The sequence below is a fragment of the Apus apus genome, chromosome 23 (assembly GCF_020740795.1).
Source record: "Apus apus isolate bApuApu2 chromosome 23, bApuApu2.pri.cur, whole genome shotgun sequence".
Classification (NCBI taxonomy): domain Eukaryota; kingdom Metazoa; phylum Chordata; class Aves; order Apodiformes; family Apodidae; genus Apus; species Apus apus.
In genome coordinates, this window is record NC_067304.1 from 3,326,566 (window position 1) to 3,352,505 (window position 25,940).

Genomic DNA, 25,940 nt, shown 5'->3' on the forward strand with positions numbered 1-25,940 from the left:
CAGTCCTCACGGGCAGAGTGGGGTTTATATGATTCATATGTTTCTTCTCTGCTGTTTTACCTTCCTCCCCTCCCATGCCACCCAGTACCTAAACTAGAGTCTACTTAAAATCTTCATATTAAAAAATTGAAGCTGTTTTTGTGTTGTAATCAGCATCCTTGGGCCCGACTGACAGAATTAAGATGAAAATCTAAATCAGATTAATTTTGGGATTTATCCATAATCCCCAATGGATCTTTGCTCATATCACCATGATAACAGATTCGGTAGGTTGATCAAAATATGTGTAATTTATAATAAAGTCAAGATAGATTTATACTGGAGCAGGGGTGTGGCATTAATAAACACAAAGCAAAAAAGGCAAGAAAATACAGTTGTTTCTTTGTAAAAATAAATAGCTTTGAGTGTAAATTCTGTACAAGCTGTAGACATTGTGCACTGTAGCAGAAAAATGTTTTTCAACAAGACCCTTGTTTACTAAAACATGTCAAATGCATTACTTGTCCCTCTGAAGTCCATTAAACGACTCATATGTTTAAAATAAAGCAATTTCTCTTGCTGACTTGGACTTTACAAGAATGGGCAATACTTAACAATTTATATATGAGTATTTAAGTGAGCTGTTGGAGTTGAAAGTCTGAAAGGAAGCAACATGTTCCCGTATCTCACAGCCCATTGCTGACTGGAGCTGTATCAGCTGCTACAAGAGAGAACCAATTTCCTGTAGTTGGGTTTAGAGTTGCCTGTATAAAGCAATTTAGGGAAAGCAAAGGCACCATTGTCTTCCACTAGATTTGCCTACCAATAGCTGGGTTGTGGTGCTGTACTATTAGAAAGGTGCAGTTGTTTTTCCAGGGAACGTCTGTGCATTCTTTCAGCTCTTTCTGCCTCACACCCCTTATCTATCCCGTTTAAGCCACTGGTTACAAATGGGTTGTTTCTACTTCAGCAGAGTTCTGTGAATAAGCCCCAGGGCTTTGTGCTGCTTTGGTTAGATGAACCCGTTTTTCTGTTTTCTGTTCCAGAATGTGGAGTTGTGGCTCTGAAAATAACAGTAGCATATTCCAGAGGCCCTGAGGAAACTGGATTGCATGGAGGTTCTTGAGTGTGGAAGAAAACTTGAGGTGAAGGCTGCACATTGGCATAGATAACATCTTCAGGCTTCAGTGGAGGTTGGTGCCTTATGACAGCATATGTTGTACTATCATTCACTTCCCCATCTGGCATCCTACTTGCTTTGTTTCTTCTGTCCTTCTGAGAAACCATGAAGAAGGAGAAGTTAAAAAGAAACTTGGTGGTTTTTTGCTTCTGAATATGAGTCTCAGTTCATTTATGTGGGTCAGCAGGACAGGGATCAAACAAAGGAATGTGGGATTTCTGACAGTGTCTTACCTGCAGTGCTGCTTGGCTGGAAGAAGGATGTCTGCCAAAGTCCATCCCTTTTCCTGCCATGAAGGACAGAATCTCCTTTGAGTGTAACACCTTTACCTTTGCATTTTAAAAATCACTGCACCTAGAATCTCTTCCCTGCAATTTAACTCACGTCTTGCTTTTCACTCTCAGCTCAGCCTCATTGCCTCTGTGGACAATGATTGCTATTAAGAGACCTTCATTACATTCAGGGACAACAACATGTAGGGGCAGAAAAACTAGACAAGAAGATTAGGGAGCTTTACCTGCCCTTTTCCTTCTAACGTAAGTGGTGATGAGGAGTATAACAGTAGCAATCAGGGCAGCTGTAGGCAGGAAGGAACACGGCACCAGAAGAGCATAGAGGGTCCTGCAGGGAAAACCATCATATCTCCATTACTGTTTACAGCACTGGAGGTGATTAGGTTAATTTGGGAGGGGATTTTGTGTGTTTGAAAATTGATTATGGTTCCAGAATAAAAATTCAGCATGCAAATGCTGTCTCTAAACAAGCATGGTTCTGTGAGGTCAGTACTGATCTACAGCCACAGAGGATCCATCCAAGGTGTATTTTCTTGGGCACTTGGTAAGCTTGAGGAATTCTGAGGAGCTTGAATTCTCTCCTTGCAGTCATTTGCAGTGCTACCAAATCCAAAAGCATCCCTCATCAGGATGCAGGAGGCCTTCTCATGGTCTGTCTTTGATCAGGAACATTAATAGGTTCACCTTTGATCAGGCCTGGTAATAACTCTCATCTGATATAGTAAGTTGTTTAGCTGGGATTGGTCTTAGGCTGTTCTGTATGTACAAAAGGCAAAGTCCTTGTAGCATTGCATGGACCATATAGTTCTTAAGAACACAGTCAAACTGAGCATCTTCAATAGCAGCCTCCCCTAGTGCTCTTGAAAATGAGAGGAACCTTCTACAGCATGTCATGGAACTGGGGGAAGTTGGACTAAGCTCTGCAGGGGAGAAAGGGAAGCCTCTTTGTGTGTATGTTTGTGTGCAAGCACATCTCAGGTGTTTGTCACACTGCTCCTCCAATCCTGTGTGCAGCCAGAATGCTGTACTTGGAGTGTGGGAGTCTGTGGTGTTTACCTCTGATCCTTACTGCTGTCATCTGTGGAGTTGGTGACATCCCCCTTCTTAGTGGGAAATGCAGTGGTCTGTAAGCCTGCTTCCTGATTACAATTTTCCCCTTAAAAAAAAAAAAAACAACAAAACAAACAAACCAACAAACAAACAACGAAACAAGAGCAAGTGATTTTACTGTGTCAATCCATCCTTCGTGAATTTTTCTCATGCTAGAAAATCCTGCTTTGCAAGTTTTGTAGAAAGTCCAGAGTTACTGCTTGCTTCTTGGCTATGAAATTGGGAAGCTGCATAAGGATATTCATCCTGTGCAATTAACCAGTAAAAGAAGGTTAGTTAATGTAGTTGGATCACAAGAATGGGATTAACCAGCTCCTCAGGTGAGAGCTGGGAGTTTTGTTTAGGTTGTTGAGCCTAAAGTACATGTTATCAGTGTATTTAAATGAAAACATCAAGTGTAGGCCCAGCCAGAGAGCCAGTAGTAAGTAGCTAGTAAGACAAGAACAGACATACTCTGATTCCAGTTTTCTTCCCCTTTGGGCTGTGGTCCTCTGGTTTGTTTTTTTTCATTCTTGCAAAATGTTTGAGACTTGGTTGCACGTTGCCTTGGAAAATCTGCCTATTGGATAACTATATCATGTGCAGAGGGACAAATGAGATTTTGGTCTGCTTTCCTTACCAGTTTGGGTTCTGTGTCACATCAAAGGGAAAGGACAGCTCCTGCAGGAGACAGGTTTTGTAGAGAGTACAGCTCAGCCATGAAAATTCACACCACTTTAGAGAATGGTATGAAAACTGAGTTGATTATTTGGGCACATCAGTGCTGTCAGAAAGGAAGCATCTTTGAAACCAGATGTGGTTCCCTTCCACACACATATTTTCAAGTCACATCAGAAAAATGAAATAACAGCTCCCACCAAGTATCTTCTGTTTTTCTGCTTCCTGCCCTGGCTAAAGGCAGGAAAGGAAGTAAAGTGTTAAAAAAAATACAGAATTTTATTAATGAGCAATGGCAGAGAGATGAGATGAGATGAGATGAACACAGGTAGAAATTCAGGCAATGAGTCAGGTTGCTTGGAGTCTGTTTTGTCTGCTGATGTAAATGTAAAATATCATTAGTCAATGAAATCAAGCCAGGCTCCCCCTGCCAGCTGGCTGCAATTTGTTTATACCATTAATATGTATCAAAAATCTGTTTAAAAAAAGGAATTCAGGAGTTATCTGAGTCTCAGGAAATTTCCAGGCTCGGAGGAGAGCTCTTTAACATTGACCTGTAATATTTCTTGTCAAGCTGTAAGAAATTGCTGACTTTTAGAAGATCATTAATTCTTTGATTAACTCACCCAAAACTTCAAGCATGCTCCTATTCAGTAGTTTGTTTCTCCCCTGGAAACAGCTCTCAAGATTATATTCTCCTGAGTCATTAAGTAGGAGCTTTTTCAGCCACACTCTAATAATTTTCCATGAGAAGTCATTCATCATTTCAGTCTTCCCTACTTTAATGATACCTTGATCAGAGTTACCTCTGACAATAGGTTGACATCTAATTTGGGTCACCGTTTTGCACCAAATAAAATGTTGTAGTTTCCTGATTTGGCTACCACAGAATAGGGCCAATGCAGGGACAGGAAGTTCTTTTTTGTTTGTTTGTTTGTTTTTGCAAATAGCCTTACAGGTTCTAAAGAAAATAGAGTGATGACTCATTAGAGGGAGAAAAGACAGGAAAAAACAGTCCCTGTGGTGGTGTACATCTCACCCAACAAAGGAGCAGAGCTGACATCAGCATAAAGAGAACTTGCAGAAGACAAAGAAATAACCATCCCAGTCTGAGGAGGGTCTTGACTGGAGCTGGGGTGGCGGCAGCAGATGGAAATTCGGGTTAGTGCTGCCCCTCCTGAGTGTGGGCTGGGTCAGGTTCCAGGGCTGCTGTTGCAGTTAAATAGCATCGTGCACATAACAGCACAGAGAGCATCCTGTTCCTTGGAGAAATGAAGTCTCTGAGCCTTACCTGGTAGTGCCAGCAAGAGCAGCAGGGCTGGAAAGCCTCCCATCCTGAAGCAGAGAGTGGTTAAGGGCATAGAGGAAAAAAAAATGTATCGCAGAGCTTCTTTATCACATAAATTCTCCGTTGCAGGGGAAGTTAACTCACTGTCACTTGCAGTTGTCTGCTGCCTAGGGCGATGGTGCCAGTTGAAAACTGCTGAGGGTATCTTTTAACCGCAATCTCAAGATTACTTCTTGGCTGGGAGGGCTGCACAGTGTTTACTGGCTGCTTTTTGACTTGAAATACATTGTTGTCTAGATAGCCATATTTAGCAATCAGGCTGTGTGGCTGGGAAAGAGAGGCATTTTTGGTCTGTAGCGCTACCTTGCTGTGTTATGGAGCAGCTTCCAGCTGGCTGTGTTCATCCTCACTGCTGCTTTGCACTTCCATGCATGTTTTATATCCCTTGTTCCCAAAGCCCTTGTACAGTGGAGAAGAACCATGACTATGTGATCATAGAGGCAATGGATGGCCCTGCCTGAGGTCTCTTAACAGCTTGGAGCTGGAGCTAGGACCCAGATCTCCTGGTTAGAGCTGCAATTCCCTTGTTTTATTGCACATCCAGCTGGGTACTGCTGTACCAGATGGGAATACTGGAGGTAGGTGTGTGTCAGCACAGCTGCAGTGGGGTGTGACTGTGTCTGGGCTAATTCACCCTCTGGAAACAGCAGAAATTACTTTAGACAGAGGACAATCGTGCTTAGCCTGATCTGGTTTGGGGATCTGATCTGCTGTTTCTGCATGGTGCTAAAGGGAGCTGGCTGGATGTGCTAGTCAGAGCATTTCTGTACACTGGAAACACACCAGCATATTCTAAGTGTTCTCTCTGCTCTGGGTGATGTATTATGATCTGGTGTACTCCAGCCCTGTATCGTGAATCCACACCAAGTCAGATAATCAGCTGGATTTTATTTAGCTTTGTAGGCTGTGCAAAGAAGAGAAGTGTGAATGCCCTTGGGTTTGGTCTTCCTGAGAGATATAAATGCAGCATCACTTTGGGGAGTGATGAACAATGATCACATGCTGGTAACATCCCCTTGAAAGGGCAGAAAAATACAGGGAGAAAAACAGAGAGACAGTAAATTCTTTGTTCACAAAACCATTTGAGAAATGAGACAGTGTGTTCAGAACTGCATGTAGACTTCACATCCCTTTCTGTCTTGTTCTGCAGTTCTTCACACCTTTCCACAGGCATTGTTCACCAAGAATCTACACTGTCCAAAGCAATTTTTGAGAGCTGGTCTTCACCTTGGAAAGACTGAATCCATCACTTGGTACTGCTCTGAGATGACATGAAGTTGATGGGTCTCAGTTCACATCCTGGTGGAATGATACTGGGGATGAGTATCTGAAATAACTCTGCCTGGTGGTGTGCTGCAGTTACTGGCAGTGACTGGAGATGATAGGAGAACATTGCGTTGGCAAAGGTGTGTCAAAAGCTTCAGCCTTTAGAGAGTGGAATCTCAGTTAAAAAGCTGATTTCTAGACAAATAGCAATACTAGCTTTCCATACAAACCATCTAGTTCTGGTTATATTTCATTCTTTTGAGGGAAGCATTCAAGGGTTTTGGAAATATGATAGACACACTGGAAAAAAAACCCTGTTAGTTCTTTTTAACACTGATCTTCAGTGAATCAGGAGATTGGAGATGTGAGACAGACCCATGTCTTTCCACTTTTACATTAAGTGGATGTGTTTGTGAATTGCTCAACACATGGTCATTGAGGTGTGTTACCTGAACTTCTACTTATGGTCGTGGGTGTTTCTGTAGTTTCACTTATAACAAATTATTTGTCAGGAGCTGCGCAGACCAGCAAAGACCTAGCAATGAGCTGTGGAAAACCGAGCAGAGCTCTCTCACCTTTACCAGGCCTGGGGAAACATCTCTGCACATAGATAAGTCTGTGCTGGATCTTTTGACAGAAAGATTTCATATTCCTCCTTTTCCCCTGGCTCTTGATCCCATCCTCTTCCATTAGGTTCAGTGTTACTGGCAGCATCTTTTCAGTTCAGTTGTGTTGGGAAAAGTTGGTCAGTGCCAATGAGAAGAGGTGGTGGATGGTGACATTCCCTCTCTAGAGTGATAGGTTCATTGCTACCTATGCTTAGAAGGTGATCTTTTTCTTAGGCAGGAGGCAAAACTTTGCCTGAAAATGCTCACTGTTCATTCCTCTGTGGATTCCCTTTGGTTTGGTTCTAAGCAGTGCTCTCCCAGGAGGAGCTGGTTCCATCATGTGCAAGGTCACCAGTGAAAGAGTGGACCTGCTGCTCATTCAAGCTTGGGTTCTTCTGCTCTGTGTCTCTGCTCTTTCTGCTGTAGCCAATGATGAAGATCAGCACAGCCACCATGAACTTTGTAACCAGGAATCCAGCAATGATGTAGAAGACAGTGAAATGAGCTTCAGGAGGGATGCTGTGGGGAACAGTGAAGGGGATGGTTCAACCTTTAAATAAACTCTTGCAGTGCACAATGTGTAGATGGCAACATCTCCTGCAACAGGCACAGCAGAGCCCAGGAGTTTAGAACAACTATAATCACATATGGGTAAATGATGACCTGCAGTTACTGTTTTGCTTGGCACTGCAGTACTGCATTTTCTGGATTAGAATAAAACTGCTGTTTAGAAACCATACAACAGCTCTGAGAATTGTCATGTATTAGGAAGAGGTAAGTAACATGCCTGTGGTGGTATTCCTCTCAGCTTCAAATGGGGTTGCTGATGCTATTCTGCCTTAGTCCTAGGAAGCCTAGAGATCACAGCATGAAAAGGTGTTTTGTGCCTTACCTGGAGATGCTCTGCACAGCACTAGGCTCCTCTGGCATTTGGGTCTCCAGGACAGCTGATGATACAAGCAGAACAGCTTAGTCTGAGGATGTTTCTAGGTGTCACCAACACCAGTGCCCCAGCTGGGCACAGATAACCAGGGTGAGGTTGGACACTGGGCTGTGTGCTAGAAGATTCATGGGCATAGCAGTGAGGGGATGACATGTGCTAGATGTCCTGTAACAGTGAGGTCATGTTGCTGTAAATCAGGAACTAAAAAGAGGCAACGAAACACGGTACCTCCTTAGAGTAAGGCAAAAGTAGATGTTTACTAAAGTGAGGACCTGGCATCTGCAGGCAGATGTGAAATTTAAGTAGGAGCTCAGGAACTCATGCAACTCAGGGCCTCAGGACGTACCTGTCAGCACTTCCACTTGCACCTTCCTTAAGCTGTTTGATTCCCCCAGGAAGTCAGATTTGCACTGGTACAGCCCAGCATCCTGCTTCTTGAGTTGCTTCATGGTCACTGTCAGGACCCCTTCATGGACATTGTCACTGATAGAGGTGGTACCATTCCTGTTCCTCAAGAAGGGCAGCCAGAAGCGTCGGGCACTCACCACATGCTGGCACTTGGTCTGGTCGATCTGCTTGCACCAGCTCTTCTCTCTCCAGCGCTGCTGCCAGGGGTTGTAGGTGCAGTTGACAGAAATGGTGCCCCCCTCCATTCCGTACACCACAGTGATGTTCTCTGCAGCACAGGATGCTAGGAGGGAAGGGGAAAGTGGTGAGCCAAGACTCCTTCCTCTCTCCCTTTCCACTATGTTTATGCCAAATGTCGTTTTTTTCTCTCAGAGCTCTCGTGGTGGGTGCTGCCAACTGTAGGGCTGTTACCTGTTTGCATCCCCCAGGAAACATACAGGGTGCTCAGTCTTGGTTCAGACTTTCTTGAAATAATGTCTGTAGTGATCCCTCTGTCCAGTATGTTATTTGGCTCTTGCCAGGCAGCTGTTCTTGTGTGGGGACTGAGGAAATGAGGAGGTATCAGTTTCATTAATATTCCCAGGTTTTCTGAAGCTCAGGAAATTTTGGTCCTTGACTTCCTTTCTGGCCCTGTGGTGATTGCTCTGGATTACAGGCCTGAGCTCAACCCCATCACACTTTCTGTAATCATTGGGCTCCTGCCCAGTAAAGGGAAGCAGTTTGTCAGCATGATTAGGGCATTAAATAGAACTTGCATTTTCCTCTGGTCCTGAGGAGCATGAAGCTGGGCATTCAGGTCGATCGAGTTGGCATCAGGCAAAGTGTCTTGATTTTTACAAGCTCTTTTTACAAGGAAGCTCATAAAAACCAGAGCTTGACCCAATACTGGTAGATTATTTCTGTTTAACTCTGGCTAGATGGGTCCTGCTGTTACACCCCTGCTGTGCAACCTGCATCCTGCTTACTTGCATACAACTGAAACAAGGCAACTTGCTTCAGGTTTTGGCCTTGAGCTCAGCCCTTTAACATACATTCAGAGATGGAGAGTTAGCTCTGGAGTACCCTCTGCTGCAGAAAACATCCCTTGCAATAAATGCCCGTGAAGTTTATCCCCAATATAAGGCTCTTTACACAGACAGACTGAAAAACACAGCACTGGAAAATGCTACCATCACAATGACACCTACAAACCAGGGGCCAGGTAGCTGTTTAGGAGTTTGCTTCTTAATCTCACTCCTAATTTCTAAGTCCAGGGTTTTAGCAAATTTTTTTTTTGTTAATATCCTACTAATTTTAATCATGTTGACAACTGGTCTTTGGCTGCTTCTTTGTTGTTTTTCGTTGGTGGGATTTGGGTGGTTTTTTGCCTTAGTTCCTTATTTCTAATTTCCATTCCTTTTTATGGTAAGTGAAGGCAGAGGGGATAGTCTGAGCTATTAATACTTCTAGAGAGAAGTGCAGTGTGGTGCTTCAGGAAATCTCTGTACTCCTGGTGAAAAAATTCAGAGATGCCTTCTGTGAAACCGTAAGTAATGATACAACAGAGTAAAGTAAAACACAGGCTTTTGTGAGGACTTCATGCTGGCTGAGTCTTTTAACAAGACTTTTAAAAATAATTTCAACTATTCAAAGTGAATGGTAAACTAAAAAATCTGGAGATCTTTCAGGCTTGATTAAAAGGTGGTGTAAAAATGGATCTGTGCTCTCCAACAGCCCTGGGGCTTGGGGTTTTGATTTTGTTCTAAATAAAAACAACATTGCAAAGTATCCCTTGATCAGAGTTATGGCATTTAAAGATTTGCTGATGCCCCTGTGGAAAGTTTTGTGTCATTATCTTTTCAACCAGTTCTGCTGACAGATCAGTTATGATTTGTGTTCCCCCTCCTTTCTTGTGTGCTACTGAAAAAAGCATAAAGGACTTTTTTCCAAACTAATTCAGGTTTTTGAGACAGGTTTCTGTGCTCTCAAAGCCTGAATCCATTGCTTTCCTTGCACTGCTACAAGTATAGGGTCCCCAAAGTGTGGCTGGGGAGAGAACACCAGCTGTGTCCTGTGCCTTGTTTCTCATTTCAGTACTTTCCAGGCTGAAAATAGTCAGGTGCCCAATATTTCAGAAGTGTCCCCTTCACTGAGCTTTATTTTTATCCTCTGGAACCCTAAATGCTGCAATTTACATTCAAAGGCACACAAATGCAAACAAATAGGATTTTGCCATTTCACATTTCCTTCTGAGAAGGCATGCAAGACTTCTGTGAACTGTTTCCTGTTCTAACTCAAAAGGATCCCTGAAAAACAGAGCACTTGGATCACCACTGGCCCTTTGTTAAATTAAGGAAAAAGGGCAAAGTCCAAGAAAGGATTCTGACATCCTTGCAGTATGGCTGGGGAGGAAGAGGAGAGGGCAGGACAACACTGCACTGCTTCAGGTTCCCTCAGCTTGCATTGCATTGGACCTTGCAGTGTATAGACAGGCAGTAAGACATTTTATCCATAAGAAATGTTTCTGTTGATCTTCCAAAGACCTGCACTCTACAGCAAAGATGCCTTTGCATCTGGAGTGCTGCTGTGTTTCAAGCCCTGTGCAATATTTTCTCCCTGCATTTTCAGTAATCTCATACCAGGTGCAGGTAGTTTTGCACCAATCTTTTACCCTCTCTGTTAGCTGAAACCCAAGGCCATGTATGCTTTCTTACCTGAGCAGAAGACCAAGAAGAGGAAGTGCATGAGCTTCTCCATGTCAGCTGAGCAGAGAAGGGGCAAGAGAGGAGTCTGGAGAAAAGTGAGAAGGGCTCTTGCCCAAGAACTGCTTTGCTTTCCTCCCAGCCTTGCTGTGCCGGAAGGAATGAGCACAGGAACTTGGCATCTTTTTCATCCTGCATATTGCACAATTCAGCAGGGACAGGCGTTTCTCTTGTGGGCATTTCCCTCTTCAGGCATCAGCATTGCCCACTGACAGCCACCATTTAGTCTAGACAGCCTGAAAGAAAGCATCATGTGATGGGCTGAAACCATGGTGCTGGGAGTCCCTCTGAGCTCAGCCATGGTGCTGCCCAACAGAGCAGGCTTTCCATGCAAGCTTTGCTTGGGGGGACTTTCTGGAAAGCTGAATAGGAAAGAGTGGCTCTCATCAGGACTCTGCAGGTAGCTCAGTCAGCATCAAAGGGGTGAAGAGAGGGCAAGGACATCATCTAGGGGTTCATCTTCAGGGGAAAGGAGGTTTAGAAGAGCCTGTGCATGAAGCATCCCTATTTAACACGTGACCAGGGTCAGGAAGACAAGAACACTGCTGAGTGAAGCTGTGAGGTGCTTTAGATGAGTGAAACAGACACCTTGCAGAAAGGACATAAGATCAAGGGATGGGAGCATTGATTCAGAGCCCATTGGTCAGCACTGCAGTTAAGGGAGCCTACTTTAGTGTTAGCATACTGGTGTGCTGTGGATGGCTTACTCTGATCAGAAGCAACTGTCTCCCCAGAAATGTCTCTTTCATTCCATTGTTTTCTCTCACTCTTCCACTGTTTGACTCAGTGTAACTGACTGCATGAAGAGTAAATAGGGGAATCTTGGGCTGGATGAACCATTTACAGAACCATTTTATTTTCTTTCCGTCATTTCAAGTTAAACATGTCAACTCTGAAAATCTCAAAAAATTGCTCAGCTTCCCTGCTCCAGCCATAGCAGTAGAAGCCTATTGGATTTGACTGGCTTGTGAACAGGGAGTGGGTCAGGCCCCTTTAATTTGCCATTTGTCTGCAGAGCTTGCTGCAACCGAAGTACTAGGTTTCTGGGCTTTTGGAGAAATTGAGCTGAGCCCCAGCAAGCCCATTTCATGTTGCTCCCCACATGATTGCTAAATAAAGGCAGCAAATGTGTCATTTGAAGTATTTTCAGCACAGAGAGGGAAGTAACGGTATCCATTTCCAAGGCTCTGATGAGCTCTCCCATGAAACTGCACATGCATTTCTCTCCTGTGACTCTAGAAGAAGCCACGAAAGCTTGTTTTCTATGGTGTAGCCAAAAAAATGAAAAGTGCTGGAAGCAGACGTGCTGGTTTGGTCTTCCAAGGAACTTAGAAGGAACCAGCTGCACTGGTGAATAGGCTGGGAAGGGCTGTTTAAAGTACAGGACAGTGTTGCAAAAGAACAGAGCCACATCTGAGACTGGGTGGATAGGAAATCCAGAAGAGATGAAAAGATGCCTCATAACAATGAAGGCAAGAGACCAAGTGCATTGGAAAAACATGTTTTATAGTTTATGGAATGATTATTCAGGGTAGCAGAGTCTGATGAGGTCCCAGGCAGTTCAGTGTTCCTGTGGCAGCTGCTGTGGATGACCCTGAGAGGAAATTCAGCCCTCAAGCTTGGAAATAATTGAGCTGTCCAGAGGGTTACAGTTTTGGAGGCTCCCAGTAGTGTAATCCATAGCAGCCACTGTGAATCCATCCCACAAGCCTCTGCACTCCCTGAAGGGACACTTGCACACACACTCATAAATGCCATCACCTTCATCACCTTCATCCCCTCCCACCCTCAAGCTCCAGCATGCACAGTCTATTTCCTGATTTACAGCTAAACATTTAGATTTATTTTGAAAGCCTCTTACGCTCTTACTTCTTACCTAAGCAGATGGATACATTTCAGTTATAGTAGAATTAGCATTAAGTCTAAAAATGTGTATGTATAACTTCTAAGCATCCTTGTCATTTCATATCTACATGACCTTCTGGTGCTCAGGTTCATGCAGCACAGTCCTCAGTTTGCAAAGCAGCATATCATCCTGTTGCAATACCCACCCCCAAGATATTTGCCTTCAGGCAGATGCTGGTTCTGCTTTTTCCTATAACCCAGTGCTCAGTTTCGCCATTCATTACATGGCAAGTGAACATGTTTGCAGCAATGTTAGAGTTTTATCCTTACAGCACTGGAATGAGTTTGCTTGGCCATAATAGCTGAACCCTTAGAAGTGGAGAAGTGGGATAGAGTTTCTACCAGTGAAAAGAGCTGAAATACCAAACCCACCCATGGCCAGACAAATCTTGCTCTTTTTCAAATTGTCGGTCCTTCACACCTGCCTCTCCAAAAGAGTCTGCATTTTAATGGGACTGAAGAAGGCAGATGTGCAAGGGATCCTGAGAAACACCCAGCACCTCTGTCTGGCCTGATTGAATCTGCACGCTTGTGGCAAAATTCTCTGCTGGTTTCTAATAGGAGGGAGGTCTTAAAATGCATAGGCAACATATACATGGCAGCAAAAACTTAGATCTTTCCCCAGTGTCCATCTACACACCTTCTACTCCTCATTCTCACTTTGTATTCCAGCTCTTTTCTGCCATTTCTGGATTGTTTGGGGATTCTGTGCTTTATACTTTGTTATTTGTTGGTAACTCCTTGAGTGCAATGGTAGCATATTCCACATTTTCATCTTTAGGTTTCCTGTGAGTCTGACTTGATTCAACATTGCAGTAGACAGGATCCTCAGGGCTCAGTCGGGATTTAAAGTTCAGGGTAACATAGTCTAGGTCTTTACTGTCAACCTTGGGACTTTCCATTCTTTCAGTGCTGCCAAGCTATAAAAAGAAAGGGAAAACACTTGCCAGCATGGTTCAGTGCCAGGCCACAACTGTTAGCTAAAGAACTGGATTTCCCCAGGAGGAAAGGAGAAGCCATGTAAAAGTCTAGCTTTGGTCATGACAGAGGTGGAAGAACAGAAACTTCTTTCCTTCATCACCTCTCCTTGATACAGGTTACAGCCTCATCTAACCTTAGATTCTAGTTTTGAGTAATTTCTCATAGATTACTAGAATTTGCTCCTCAGTGTTTTTTTCCTGCTTAAGTTTCCTTACATTATTTACCACCCCGCTTCCATCTAGGAACACTCCTCTCTCTGGTAATATTAAATCCCATTTACCCCCCTACTTCCAACCAAAAATCATAGAATCACGGAATGGTGTGGGTTGGAAGGGACCCTAAAGATCATGTGGATGCACCCCCGCTGCATTGGCAGGGTCACCTCCTACTAGATCAGGTTGCTCCAAGCCCCATCCAACCTGCCTTTGGAGAACCAAGTCCTCATCACATGAGTCAGCCAGCTCCTGAAAAACCATTGGTAAGGGATTCAGGTACCATGTGGCAAATCTACTGTTTTCCTTACCTGTGCTGTGTCCTCTGGTATGTCATAGATGTCCTCTGCTTGTCTGGTACCTTGGAATGAGCCGAAATCAGAGATTTTAGAAGTAGAGAAGTCCATGAAATACCTGAGTTTGCCTGTGCTTCAGGAGTTTTGGGGAAGGCTGTGGGATTGCTGAGGGATAGAGGTGATAGGTGTGTCAGTGGAACCCATCTACCCTGAATCTGGTGAACACATTGCTTTCACCTTTCTTCTCCTCTAAGGTGTTAGGAGGTGTCCTCTGCATAGTCTGGAGGAACATGGGTTTTACTTTTTGTTGAGAGGAGATCACAGCAAGGAGCCTTCCTCGAGGCTGCCATGGCTGCACCTGCCTTATCTCCAGGGCACTGTGAGTTGGGAATAAGCTCACCTGGAGTGGAAAAGTGATGGCCAGAGAAAGCCCTGTTTAGTGCAGACTAGAACATGAGGCTTCACCAGTCTCCACATACCTCTTCTCTTTAGCTGCTTGTACCGCCTGACACACAGTGTTATCAGGCTGATGAGTACCAGGATGAACAGGAGGCTCAGGACCACAGAGAGTAGGATGAAGGTGTTTACATTAGAGCTGAAGCTAGGGGAGCAAAGGAGTTACCCATGTTAGATGGCAGCATAGCATGATGCTGGCACAGCCCATTAACAAATAGTGACAAAAAAAGGCACAGGAATAGCTTTTATGCACTCAGAAGGAGAATATGTTTCTCCCGTAGCAATACTATCTTGTTTTCTACCTGGCTGATTTTTTCCTAAAGTTTATGCAGAATTTTAAAACAGGGCACTGTTCAAAGTTCAGGGCACAATCTCAGGCTCTCTGGAGCAGGTGCTGCCTTTTCCTCCCGTGTTTTCCTGCACTTGGTGCCCTGGGAGCCAATGTATGGTTGTGCTGTTTGGTGCTGCTGTTGTGTTCAGGATAGTGGATGTTTAAAGAGGAAGAAATTCCTTTACAATTATCAGCCAGGTAAATAGGAGGATTACTGTTAACTGTTCATGGTCAGGAGTGAACCAAGTTGAGAAAGCCAGACTTAGAGGCAGAATCTGAGGGGTTCTATTGCTGTAAAGAGCAGAGCCCAAAGAATTAAAGTAAAAAAGTGGATAGGTCTCTATGTCCCAGAAAGATGATTTCATCAGTCTGCTCTCCCTTTGTAATTACACTGTGAGCAGGACCTGGAAGAGGAGAGGCCATCTTTGGTAAGAGTGCCTGTCATACCTAATTCCTCTGTAAGCAAGAGCTCTCTGAATGCCCAGAGATTGCCTACCCCAGGAGACAGGCCAGTTGTAGATGAGTCATTCATAACTCTTGTCTGTGTTCTAGCTCAGAGATTTTCTAGACCTTACCTTGGTGCTGAGGTGCTGGCAGTAGGGGTTGTGTGACTTGTGCCTGCAGTATCTGGCAAAATTGTTCCTGGCACTTCTGCAGTCCGAAACAGGAAGAGAAAATAATCACTATTTGGCTGCTTTGGAATTACCAGCAACTTTCCTGCACTTGGTACATGGACACAAACCCCCTCCCAACATGACACCCAGCACAGACAAGCTGTCCAGACTGAAACCTGTGTCAACGAGACCTGCTGGCAACTGGCAAAGGGGAGGAGGTGCAAGGAGATCAGAAGGAGCCTTGCTGTGCGTGAACCCACCCCAACACCTGGCACTAGAAAGTAGGAAGAGTGAGAAGGCACAGTGCAGTAGGGTTTGGGCAGGGAAACACATCCAGATGTAAGCCGGGAAGTGATGTAAGCTGGGCAGTGCAGAGTCTAGAGGCAGAGTCACTGTCTAGAGAGACAGTGAGTCTGGAACCTAAAACCAACCACGTTTCCCTACAGGTCAGTACTCACCCTTCAAAACACTGAGTGTAACTTCTACCATTCGGAAAACACGACGTGGATCATTGAGCACACACCAGTACATGCCAGAGTCGTGTGCCTGCAGCTTCTCCATGGTGATGGTGACAATCCCCTGCTGGGTGTCATCCCAGATCATGACTCTGCCTTGCTGAGGTTTCTGGCGATTCCTTGAGGGCCTTGAATCCGTGGAGATCAGTGTGGTGCATGTTTCCCTGTCTCCCACTTTGCACCAGGCTTTGCTCAGAGCCCCATAGTCGGGGGCGCTGTATGGACACTGAACAGAGACACTGCCCAACTCCTTGGCTGTGTGTTGTTGTGTCCCTGGAAAACACCAGACATGTTTGGTGAGATCCCAAAGCTGGCACAGTGGCAGCCCTTCCCCATCACTGGAATGTGCACTGTGGGCTGAATGCTCCCTGCATGTCCTTCTACCTCCAGACATGGGAGCAGATTACCCAGATTACTCGTGCCGAGGTGAGTCACAAATTGGGTGGGGACCTGTCCTCCTCCTCCTCTGGTTCCCCCAGGGGCCACATGCTCCAAGGGCTCAGCCCAGAGGGTTTGGTAGCCAAGGAGCAGGGAGGGGTGTCAGCTGTGGGGCCAGAGCAATTGGGGGAGGTCTCCAGCAGTGCCCAGGGTGGGCCAGCTGGGTCCTGAGCTGGGGAAGGTGTCCCTGGAGCCCCAGGGTCAGCCCTGTGGGAAGCAGTTGTGAAGAGTGTCCAGATCTGCGGGAGCTCATGGGAACATTCCCAGGTGTCCCTCTGCTGGGATCAGACAGAGCAAGAAGGCCAGGCCTGAGCCTTGTCCCCACAGGCCCAAGGGGCAGCCACCCCTGTGTCTGCCAGAGAAGGACAGACAGGGAGCCACGGCAGTGGCTGTGGGGAGGCAGTGCTGGGCTCCTCGAGCTGTGGAGCAGGAGGGGAGGAAAAGCGAGCAGGGGAGGTGGGACTGAAATCTGCCAACATCCACCCTTGGCTGCCAGTAGGTACTCACTCTTGGACACAGACAGCCTGACCTCCAGGTTTGTGAAGTAATGAGAGGCTCTGTAGAGTGCAAACAAGTAGACACCAGTGTCCTGAGCCTGCAGCTTCTGCATGGTGATGGTGACAGTCCTTTCCCAGTAGTCATCCTGGATCCAGACTCTGTCTTCCGTGACTCTGCTGTTACGCCGTATTTCATAGAGCTGTCTCGTCACCAAGGGAACACACTCAGTCTCACCTTCTCTTCGACACCAGGTTATTCTATCCATGCTGGACACTAAGTTGTCGTATTTGATTGGCACAGAGAGACTGTCCAGCTCGTCCTTCTGCACCTCTGCCAAACAGCAAATGTGGTCACTGACCCACGAATGGTGGGCACACGAGCATGGGTCCTTTGGCCTCATCTGGGGACCTGGGCCAAACTCTGTCCTGGGCAACTCCCTCATGGACGGCCCGTCAGTCAGGGCAGGGGACAGGGGGAAGAAAGAGGGGCTCGATGTTGTGTGAGGATATGGTACTCACCCTTGTAAACCTGGAGCATGATGGTCTTTAGTGGTTGATACCAAGGAACTTCTGTTATGTAAGCACAGTAGTATGTGCCCGAGTCTTCTGCCTGGAGATTAGTCATGCTGATGGACACCATCCTAAGTTTGGGGTTGTCCTCTATTGTAACTTTCCCATTTGTAGCCTGTTTTGGGTACCAATCTCGTGTTGGATTGGTTGTCTGCACTACGATCTCACACTGTCCCTCTCTGTCGCGGCACCAGGCTTTCTGGTTCTGGCGGCCAACCTGTGCTGTGTAAGGACACTGCAGAGAGAAAGTGCTTCCTTCTGGTCGGCTTTCCTCAGCAACGGTTTTTTGAGCATGGAGACCTGCAATATCAGATGTGGTGAGGGAAAGGGTTGGACCTTCAAGCCTGAACAGAGCACTGGTGGCAACTGGGGCTGCCCCTTCCCTCCGCATCCCTGCTGTGAGTTGCTCAGCTCTGAGTCCTGCCGGTGTGGGATCCCCCCCACTGTGCAGCTCCACAGGCAGTGGGAGTTGGGGAAGGGTGTCCCACTGCCCCTGGCGTGTGGGAAGCCTGAGGCGTTGCCAGCCCTCCTCTTACCTGGGAAGCAGAGCAGCAGCAGCAGGAGGACTCTCAGCTCCATGGCCGTCCTCAGGCCCAGGGCAGGGGCATTGCTGGGGGCTGCCCAGCGCATCCCGTTCCCGAGCGCCTGCCTTGCCAGCCCTTCCGCATCGCAGTGACGCTGCTGGGGGAAGTGCCTGAGGTCTTGCTTTCCTACGGAAATCCTTCACCCTGCTTTGCAACAAGACTGATATTATGATAATTTCAGGGGGCATTTGGGGAAGTGGCTGAGAGTGGAGCTCAGCCCGTCCTGATGGCAAAGGCCCTTTGCTGCTCTCCCCTGGCCCTTTGCTGCTCTGCCCTCACACCAGTGGCAGGGGAACAGTCCGTGGCTGTCCCTCGCCATGGAGATGGAGCAGGTCCTTTGCTCTGGTCTAGCCCTTCTCTCTGGGCCCCCAAGATGTTCTGTGCCCAGCCCCTGGCTGGAAAGCGTCCTCAAAGCCAGGGAGGGTGGCAGTGAGTCCAGGGCTGTGTTTGAGTGGACCCTCCCACGGGCCATACTGTTTGGGGTCCCTGATCTCCACCACCACAGCCAGTCCCCTTGTGCCTTGTGGTGTCTGTCCCCAGAGTGCCCAGCTGGAGAATCCAGACCAGAACTGTTTGGCTTTTTCTTATTTCACAGTAGTGTTTCCACAGCTACAACTGAAGTGATTTTTAGTATAGGATAAACATTGGAAATCATGATAGAATCCATTCAAAGCATCTTCTGACATGATTGATTCACATTTTCCTTAAAAAGAAATACTGTCAGAAACAGAGAATTAAATCTCAGTTATTTGTGAAAAGTGAGGACAGGTACAGTGTGTACACCAGTACACTCATAAATCTTCAACTTGCTGCATCTGTGTTGTGCTAGTGATACTCTCCTGTTATATAGTGCTCTTCTCAGATTGAACCGTTCTTTGATGTGCTGAGAGGTAGTAATTGGTACCGACCAAGATAGTACATTTATCTGAATCAGCACCCTCAGTAAAAGGCTTTACTTGTGGTGTTGTAGTTCTGGACTTTCTAGGGACATACAACAGAGAGACACTTCAGCTCCACTGAAAACCACTGCAGAATATGGGAATCACAGTAACATTCCAGCTAAGAGCCATGATGGCACACCTCCCAGAGACACCCACTATGGTATAAAATCTTCACAGCTGAAATCCAGATCCTGACTTCAGCTGGGACCTCAGTCCTGTGTATCTCACACACCGCCTGCTCTCTCTGCCTCTCCCATAACAACTTGTTTTCCCACACTGTCCCAAGTTCTGACAGGAAGAAGCTGCTAGATTTAGGTGTAGCAGCAATTTTAAAATATAAATGCTCCATCTTTCCTGTTACCACTTTCACAACAGAGCTGGGAGAAGCTTATCAGTGTTCACAGCTGAGCAGCCTCAGCCCATTATCAGTATAAAATCTCTGGTTGAAGAAGTTCTGTTTTTCAGACTTTGGGGAAGGATCTAGCAAGCTAGGAGTGGCTGAGTGAGTCTTAGGCTGCCTTATCTCAAGTTGTGGTTTGGAGAAAAACAAAAAGAAGCCATGAAATAACTTGCTCTTTTTCACAGAAATACAAAAAAAAACCAAACAAAAAAACCAAAAAAACCACCAAAAACTAATATAACAAATTCTGATAGCTTTTTTCTTTTTTAATTCTTGGTTTGAGGAGTGTGTGATCTAGTAACAAAGGGTTAGGGAGAAGGGAAGTGTGGGGAACATTCATATGTTTCCCCCATGTTTCATGCTTGTTTGTCACATGTGTAGCTGTTATTTTTGTGCTGCCTGCCTGTTTATCAGTACAAACCTTGCAGTAAATAAGACAGAACATGGGTAGGGAAAAGGACTCTAAGAGAGCAGGCAGCAGTGCACTTGCAGAAGCCAGTTCTCTGGGGTTTCTCATGGCACAGGTTGGTCCATGCTCCGTGCAGTGCCATCAACTGTGTGAAGGGATAAAGCACTGGGAATGCTGTTGTTTCAGTGCTGATTTACAAATATTTCCCTGTTCAAGAGGCTGTGATGTGCCACACAGGTAGGTCCTAGACATGTTTTCAAACTTGCCAGTATTTATCTGAACTGAAAGAGAAGGAATGTTGCATCTCAACATCCCTCTGCCTTGCTAATAGGAAAATGGGCTCTTTCTGTTACTGCAAATCCATGTTTTACTATATTGTAAAGGCTAACACAAATTTAAGTAAAAAATTTGATCTTTCACAGAAAGCAAATATATTATTGGGTTGAAAATCACAAATTTGCAATGAAGTATAGGTTTTTCTCAACCAAAGATTCCTTCCTATCTAAGTGCGGAGATCTGTTGTAGGAACTGCTCTTTGTGTTGTAGCGTTGGGGCCTTCCTTGCTTTTAGCCTGTCCTGCTTGGTACAAGTCAGAAACAGCCCTTTAAAACATGAAATTGCTCGGCGTGGCTCAGTGCCAGCTCCACTGTAGTTCTGCACAAGTTCTTCTGATGGTTGGTGGGTGCAGTGTGTGTATTCAAGAGAAAGGAAGGGATCAGGAAGGAAACGGTGGTTGTCAAAAGATGAGAAGATTCTTCAGCTTTGGTTACAGATTAATACTGTGCTCAGGGACTGATCTTTTCATACCTATTCAAGCTTTGTGTCTAGAGATACAGTGAGCACAAATATATGGTATTATATTCTCTCTATGGAATAGTTAACAGGCCTGAGCTGGCTCTGCAGAGGCTTCAAAAGACTGAGGATATAAAAGGTTTGGTAAGGAAACAGAAGACTATGTCAGTGAGTGATAGTAAATCTGTGCTAGTTGTTCCTGGCGTGTGCTGAAATAGTATTACACTGCTGCCACTTGGATAAACCCAGCTCCAAAATTATTAGCAAATCTTTTATGTACATTTGCTTCCTTGATGCCTCCTAAAGACTCTCCTATTCCTTGACAGAGGCTTTCAGAAGGATCCTTCCCCTCAGAGTTGCTTTTTGTGCTGGATCAAAGGTGCAGTACTCAGGTGTGCCTCAGACCCTGGGATTCTGCATCTTAATATTTAACTCCTACGAGGCACTTAACAACCACGAAACAAATGCTTTAAGGCCTTCCTGCCTTCACACAGATTTAGCCTGACCTGAAGTAGATGTAATTTCTGTTAAATATTGCACATGCAGGGAAAGAATCACTGCCCGGACAGTTGCTCCTTGAGCCAGTGAGCACATGGTCCTTTCAGGGAGGGGTGAAGCTGGGCTAGGCAGTGCCAGGGATGGTGTGGATTGTATGACACACTTATACCTGTTTTTTAAGAGAAAACCATGCCCAGAGTGACTTGGCTAATAGGAACCAGAGCTGTTCTATCTTTGTTCCCAGCAGAATTTCTCCATGTGAAAAGAAATTTGCTTTGGTGGTGGAAACTTTCAGAAAATTCTTCACCTAATGCTGGAATGTTATGCATTGTGCAGGACCTTAGACAAATGCAGGAGAAATACTGTACCCGACCTCCCCTTGCCTCTTCTCACCCCTTCTGTTACCAGAATAACAGAAGAGGAGGAGGACTCTTGGCTCCATGCCTGTCTTGGAGCCAAAGGAAAGGACAGTGCTGAAGGCAGATCAAAGGATTACTAGATGTCTTCTCTCTGAACCCTCCTATCCCACACTGGTACTGCTGGAGGAAGTGGCTGAGTTTAGTGGCTTACCACTTGGCTTGGCACAGGAATCCTTCACTGCTGTTTTACAATTAAATTCATCCTTGAATGGTTGTCCATATCAGCTGAGCTTGGCTGGTTCAGAAGACAGAGGCACATTAGGCAGAACGCAAGGAGGGGCTGTTTTCTTTACAGCATTGCACCAACACCAGCAGCACTGTTAAAATCAGCCTGCCCTTGGAGTCAGAAAAATGGAGAAATGTTTCAGTTTAGAGGCACATAAACCTCCGTGGGGCTGATTCTGAACCCCAGGATTCATGGGCCTGGGCTCAACCACAGTGGAGGTGAGGGAAGAGAAAGAGACGGGGCTGTGTGGTGGCACATCCCTGTATTTGTGCACCTGCTGGGCAGAGCTAACAGAGGGAATGGGGAATGGCTTCTGGAGCTTACTCTGCCTTTCCCTTGGCCTCCACAAGGAACTCTGCCTCCTGGAAATGAGGACAAAGCCAGCCCTCCTCCAGGTGAGCAAATCCACCTGTGGAAACCTCCAGTTCAATCATCAAACCACAAAGTGTGTATCAAAGCCACAGCCAAGGTCTCTCTTAGCTGTCACACCTCTTGGGGGCACTCACTCATGGCTCTTCCACAGCTGGTTCTGCCTCAAGTAGCTGCTTTGGGAAGCACAGGCAGTGGCAGGTCTTCTCTGTCTTGACTCCATGCTTTCTTTGCCTTGCTCTTGTTTTAGCTGTTGTAAGGATCTGGAGAAGGACTGTCCTTCCTTTCTGCTCCCCAGACACCCTGTGCTGGGAAATGTGCCTCTAGTTAGTGGGGCTTGGCAGGTTCCCATCTGCCTCCCCTTGAAATCCCTGTGCCCTTCTTTGCCCTTCAAGGCAGTGACAGTAAAGAAGTAGAATGGCAATAAATTCCCCTGCCTCCTTGCTGCCAGCAGATGTGCTCATGGGGTGGTCTCCCCTGGGCCAGTACCTGCCTCTCTCGCTCCATCAGAGCAGTGCAGAAAGACTGTACTGACACCCTGGCTGCAAATAATTTCCAATTATATGAATAAGCAGCTTATTAACAATACATTCTGGCTAATCATTTTGTGCTAGATATCTTCCCATTGTCTTTTCCCCAAATCCCTCTCTCATAAGGCACTTGATGCTCAATAACAAGAAGGGGGAATGTGCTTGTTCTCTTACGAACAAACCCCAAGGGTCTGCAATTAGTTCAGTTTCTGCAACTAGTTGCCTACAAACTGAGCCACAAACTGTGCTGCACCACAGTGCCTCATCCTTCCCCACAGCATCTGTATTTGCCAAGACCACTGGGGGTCCTGTCTTCCAGGAGAGAAGCTCTTTGGGGCAGGACATATCATGAAGAGATGTCTGCCCAGGACACCAAGGAGAAGCAAGGAAGTAATGAAGTTGGTACTTTTGCTGCATGTCTGACAGAAGATCAATATGGATTTTAATTATAGTATCACAGAAAATAAGATTAATGTTATCTCAGGAGGTCACTTAATCTAGCCCAGTGACACACAGTAGGATCAGCTCTTTCGATGTAATTTCTAAAGATCTGTTTAACTAGTTTAGGTTGCAGCATTCTCCTGGTGACCTATTCCAGTGCTGCACCATTCTTATTTGAAGTATTCTCTTAACATCTGACTGTCCCTGCTATTTAAATGCCTCACTCCCTTTTGTATCCACTGTGAACTCTGAGAACAGAGGATTCCCTTTCTCTGGCTTTGTATGCAGTGGTGCCTGCCATGCCTGCCCTGTCGTTTCACTCCAACCTAACCATCCCCATGACTTTTAATTTTCACTCTTAGATTGTGCTTCTGACAGCTTGGATAATTTTTTTTTCCCCTTTCTCTGAACTCTCTCATCAATCCACACCTTTTTTGCCTATCTACTTGGCAAAAGCCTCCTCAAAGCCTCTTGAAGTTTCTTTTGAGGTTCAAGGATGAAGCCATAGGCTTCTCTGTTGCCTTCCATAGAAATTCTTGCTTCCTGTTGATTTACTCTCGCTGCCATGAAACCCACAGAAACCTCTTTGGATTAGACACTTATTTAAATGTCAGTGGCCTTCCAGAGACATCCGTGCTTTAGGTTTACCTGCCCCATACGCTGGCCCTTGCCTAGCCCTATAGGAAGAGCAGGCAGAGGGGTCCCTGTGGGGCTGTGGGTGCTGCGCCGAGCTGGATGCCAGGGTGGCTTTGGGGTGCGATGCCGCTAGAGGGCACAGGGAGATCAGGAATGGGGCGTCGGTGAGAGGACGGGGGCTGCAGGACGGGGCTTCGCAGGCAGAGGTGGGTGGGAAGTCTTCAGCCAAGTCCCGTCTCTGCTTTCAAGCAGCCGGATAAGCTGCCTGGAGCTCAGCACCACGGTGAAGCGCAGCGCCTTTGTGGTACCCCCCATGTTTTGCAATGAAAATGAAATGCTGTGCTCAGTGACCGAAGCCCGGGGGGCCACCCTGCAGGCATGTGCCCAGGCATGGCAGCTTGTCTGTCCCTCCTCTGTTTCCCTGGGCTCCGGGAGGCAGGTGCCCATGTGAACATGTCTTGTGTGTGCTGCCGAGTTTTTAGAGAAGCTTTTATCATAGCCTCACCCTGCAGTGAGCCTTTAGAGAGATCTTGAAGAGACAGTAAAGACTCTTCCTCCCAAAACTGTAAGCAGGCTGCAGTCCTAAGGCTAAGATGATGGAGACTGCCAGGCCCTTCTTGGGGCAACACCACCAGTTGCTTCTTCAGCAGAGCAACACAAGCCAGTCCTGCACCCTCATCCAGACCTGGTGCTTTGCAGGGATGTGAGACAGTGGGGAACTGATGCTAAATAACCCTGAGAAAGGGGATGCTGGGATAAGGGAGAAAGTGGAGGCTTGTCTTAGGGTGGTAGAAGATGGCTCAGAGAAACAGTAGCTTTAGTGAGCAGTGAGAGTGGGAGCAAGGCTGGGGGGAGGCAGCAGAGTGGGGCTGGCCATGTGTGTGCCAGGGCTGCTGGGGACAAGGGACAGGCGCTCTGTAAGCAGGACATGGGCCGTGGGCTCAGCTTTAAAGGAGAAGAGGCCCCACAGCAGCAGCTTAGCGAGAGGCCTGGTGTTTGGTCTGTTCCACATCAATGGGGCGTCCAGCTGTGGCTGAGGATGAAAGCAAGTGAGAGAGAGAGGATTAAAGGCTCCCAGGGTCTCCTCTAACCCGCCTAAGACTCGCCGAGAGGGCAGCGTGCGGCTTCAGGAAGGCTTCTTCATATGGAAAATATTATGTGAGGGAGAGAAAAAGAAGGGGGAAGGGAAGAGAGTCTTCTGTCCAGAGAGTGCTGGGGGAAGACTGATCACACAAAGCATTTTAAAGGCTCAGACCAAGCCCAAGGAGAAAGTGCTGAGCTCTGCCATACCCAAGAGTGGGGTGGGGCACAGGTATGATGAGTTTAGGAGGTCTATTGACAGGGAAGAGTGTGCGAGGTCCAAATGTCTGAAGAGCACAGAGCAGCAGAAAAATAAAGGGATGAAAGAAGAGGGGACATGGAAAAGGGGAACGAGGAGGCTGGCAAAAGGGAGGAGAAAGGAGAGAAATGGAGGGGGAGGTGGTGAAAGGCAGAATGAGGGACACAGAAGAGAGCAAGAGGTGGTGAAAGGCCGGCTGTCTGCTCCATTGTGTTATTAACCAGGTCGCCAGGTGGAAGCACCCTGCACACAGCCCTCCTGGCCCGTTTCCTACTCCCGCCAAACTTCTCCCAGGAATGCTTCTGATGGGGAACAAATTGCTAACAGAAGTGAGACATTTTGCACTGAATGCAAGCAAGTTTCCAGTGAAAGGTTTCCTGTCAGCGGGTTGGGACTGGTGGGTGTGGAGCCTTTCTGGAAGAATAATCCTGCGAGTTAACACGAAGCATTGGTTATAGCACAGGATAAAGGACCCAGGCTGGGCTTTCCTGCCTCCTGTTTTGGCTGCCACCGTTTGGCTGCTTTCATTCACTGTTCTCTGCTTCACCCGTGTGTGGCATTCTCAGTCTCATTAGCCCTTCCTCCGCTCCCCTGGCCACCCCCCACTGGTGAGATCTCCCGAGTATTCACAGCCTTCCACTCTACTTTCCTCCTTGATTTATATTGTTGAACTGGATGACCTTCCTTGACCTCATTTTCATGACAGTGTGAGCACACACATCAGCACTCCGTGAATGGCAAGGATAGTCCCTGCCTTGCAGTCCTGCCTGCCGAGCTGCAAGGACACCCCCTCTCCAGGTGGGGTGGGTTTGGTGGCTGTCCCATCACCTAGATCTGCAGCACTCCCTTGCACACTAGGGTCCACAGATGTGGAAGGTGTTGGCTGAAAAATGCTGGTCCTTGTATCTTGGCACATGCAGACAGTGTTTAGCTGAGCTGGTGTGTGTGCACAAGCAGGATGCAGGAAAATATTCCTGTGTATTTCACTCTAGGTATAGTCATGCAGAA

General features: G+C 46.6%; 3 protein-coding genes across 3 annotated transcripts; all 3 read right to left on the minus strand.

The window, feature by feature from the left end:
• Window positions 1-404: 404 nt before the first annotated feature.
• On the minus strand, window positions 405-4,867 carry LOC127393627 (uncharacterized). The gene is made up of 5 exons (XM_051638908.1): window positions 4,511-4,867; window positions 2,509-2,608; window positions 1,677-1,780; window positions 1,393-1,445; window positions 405-1,254 (listed from the first exon to the last, which is right to left on the minus strand). The coding sequence occupies exons 1-5, from the start codon at window positions 4,578-4,580 to the stop codon at window positions 946-948; spliced, it is 636 nt and encodes a 211-aa protein (XP_051494868.1). The 5' UTR covers window positions 4,581-4,867; the 3' UTR covers window positions 405-945.
• Window positions 4,868-6,184: 1,317 nt separating this feature from the next.
• On the minus strand, window positions 6,185-10,664 carry LOC127393629 (triggering receptor expressed on myeloid cells 2-like). Its single transcript, XM_051638910.1, is given in 6 exon segments — window positions 6,185-6,960; window positions 7,334-7,388; window positions 7,731-8,075; window positions 10,486-10,528; window positions 10,531-10,611; window positions 10,614-10,664. Coding segments are annotated over 6 exon segments (792 nt in total). The 3' UTR covers window positions 6,185-6,743.
• A 1,729-nt stretch (window positions 10,665-12,393) lies between these two features.
• On the minus strand, window positions 12,394-17,967 carry LOC127393628 (polymeric immunoglobulin receptor-like). The gene is made up of 8 exons (XM_051638909.1): window positions 17,885-17,967; window positions 17,298-17,648; window positions 16,789-17,109; window positions 15,787-16,116; window positions 15,290-15,365; window positions 14,407-14,528; window positions 13,943-13,992; window positions 12,394-13,358 (listed from the first exon to the last, which is right to left on the minus strand). The coding sequence occupies exons 1-8, from the start codon at window positions 17,925-17,927 to the stop codon at window positions 13,152-13,154; spliced, it is 1,500 nt and encodes a 499-aa protein (XP_051494869.1). The 5' UTR covers window positions 17,928-17,967; the 3' UTR covers window positions 12,394-13,151.
• Window positions 17,968-25,940: the final 7,973 nt, after the last annotated feature.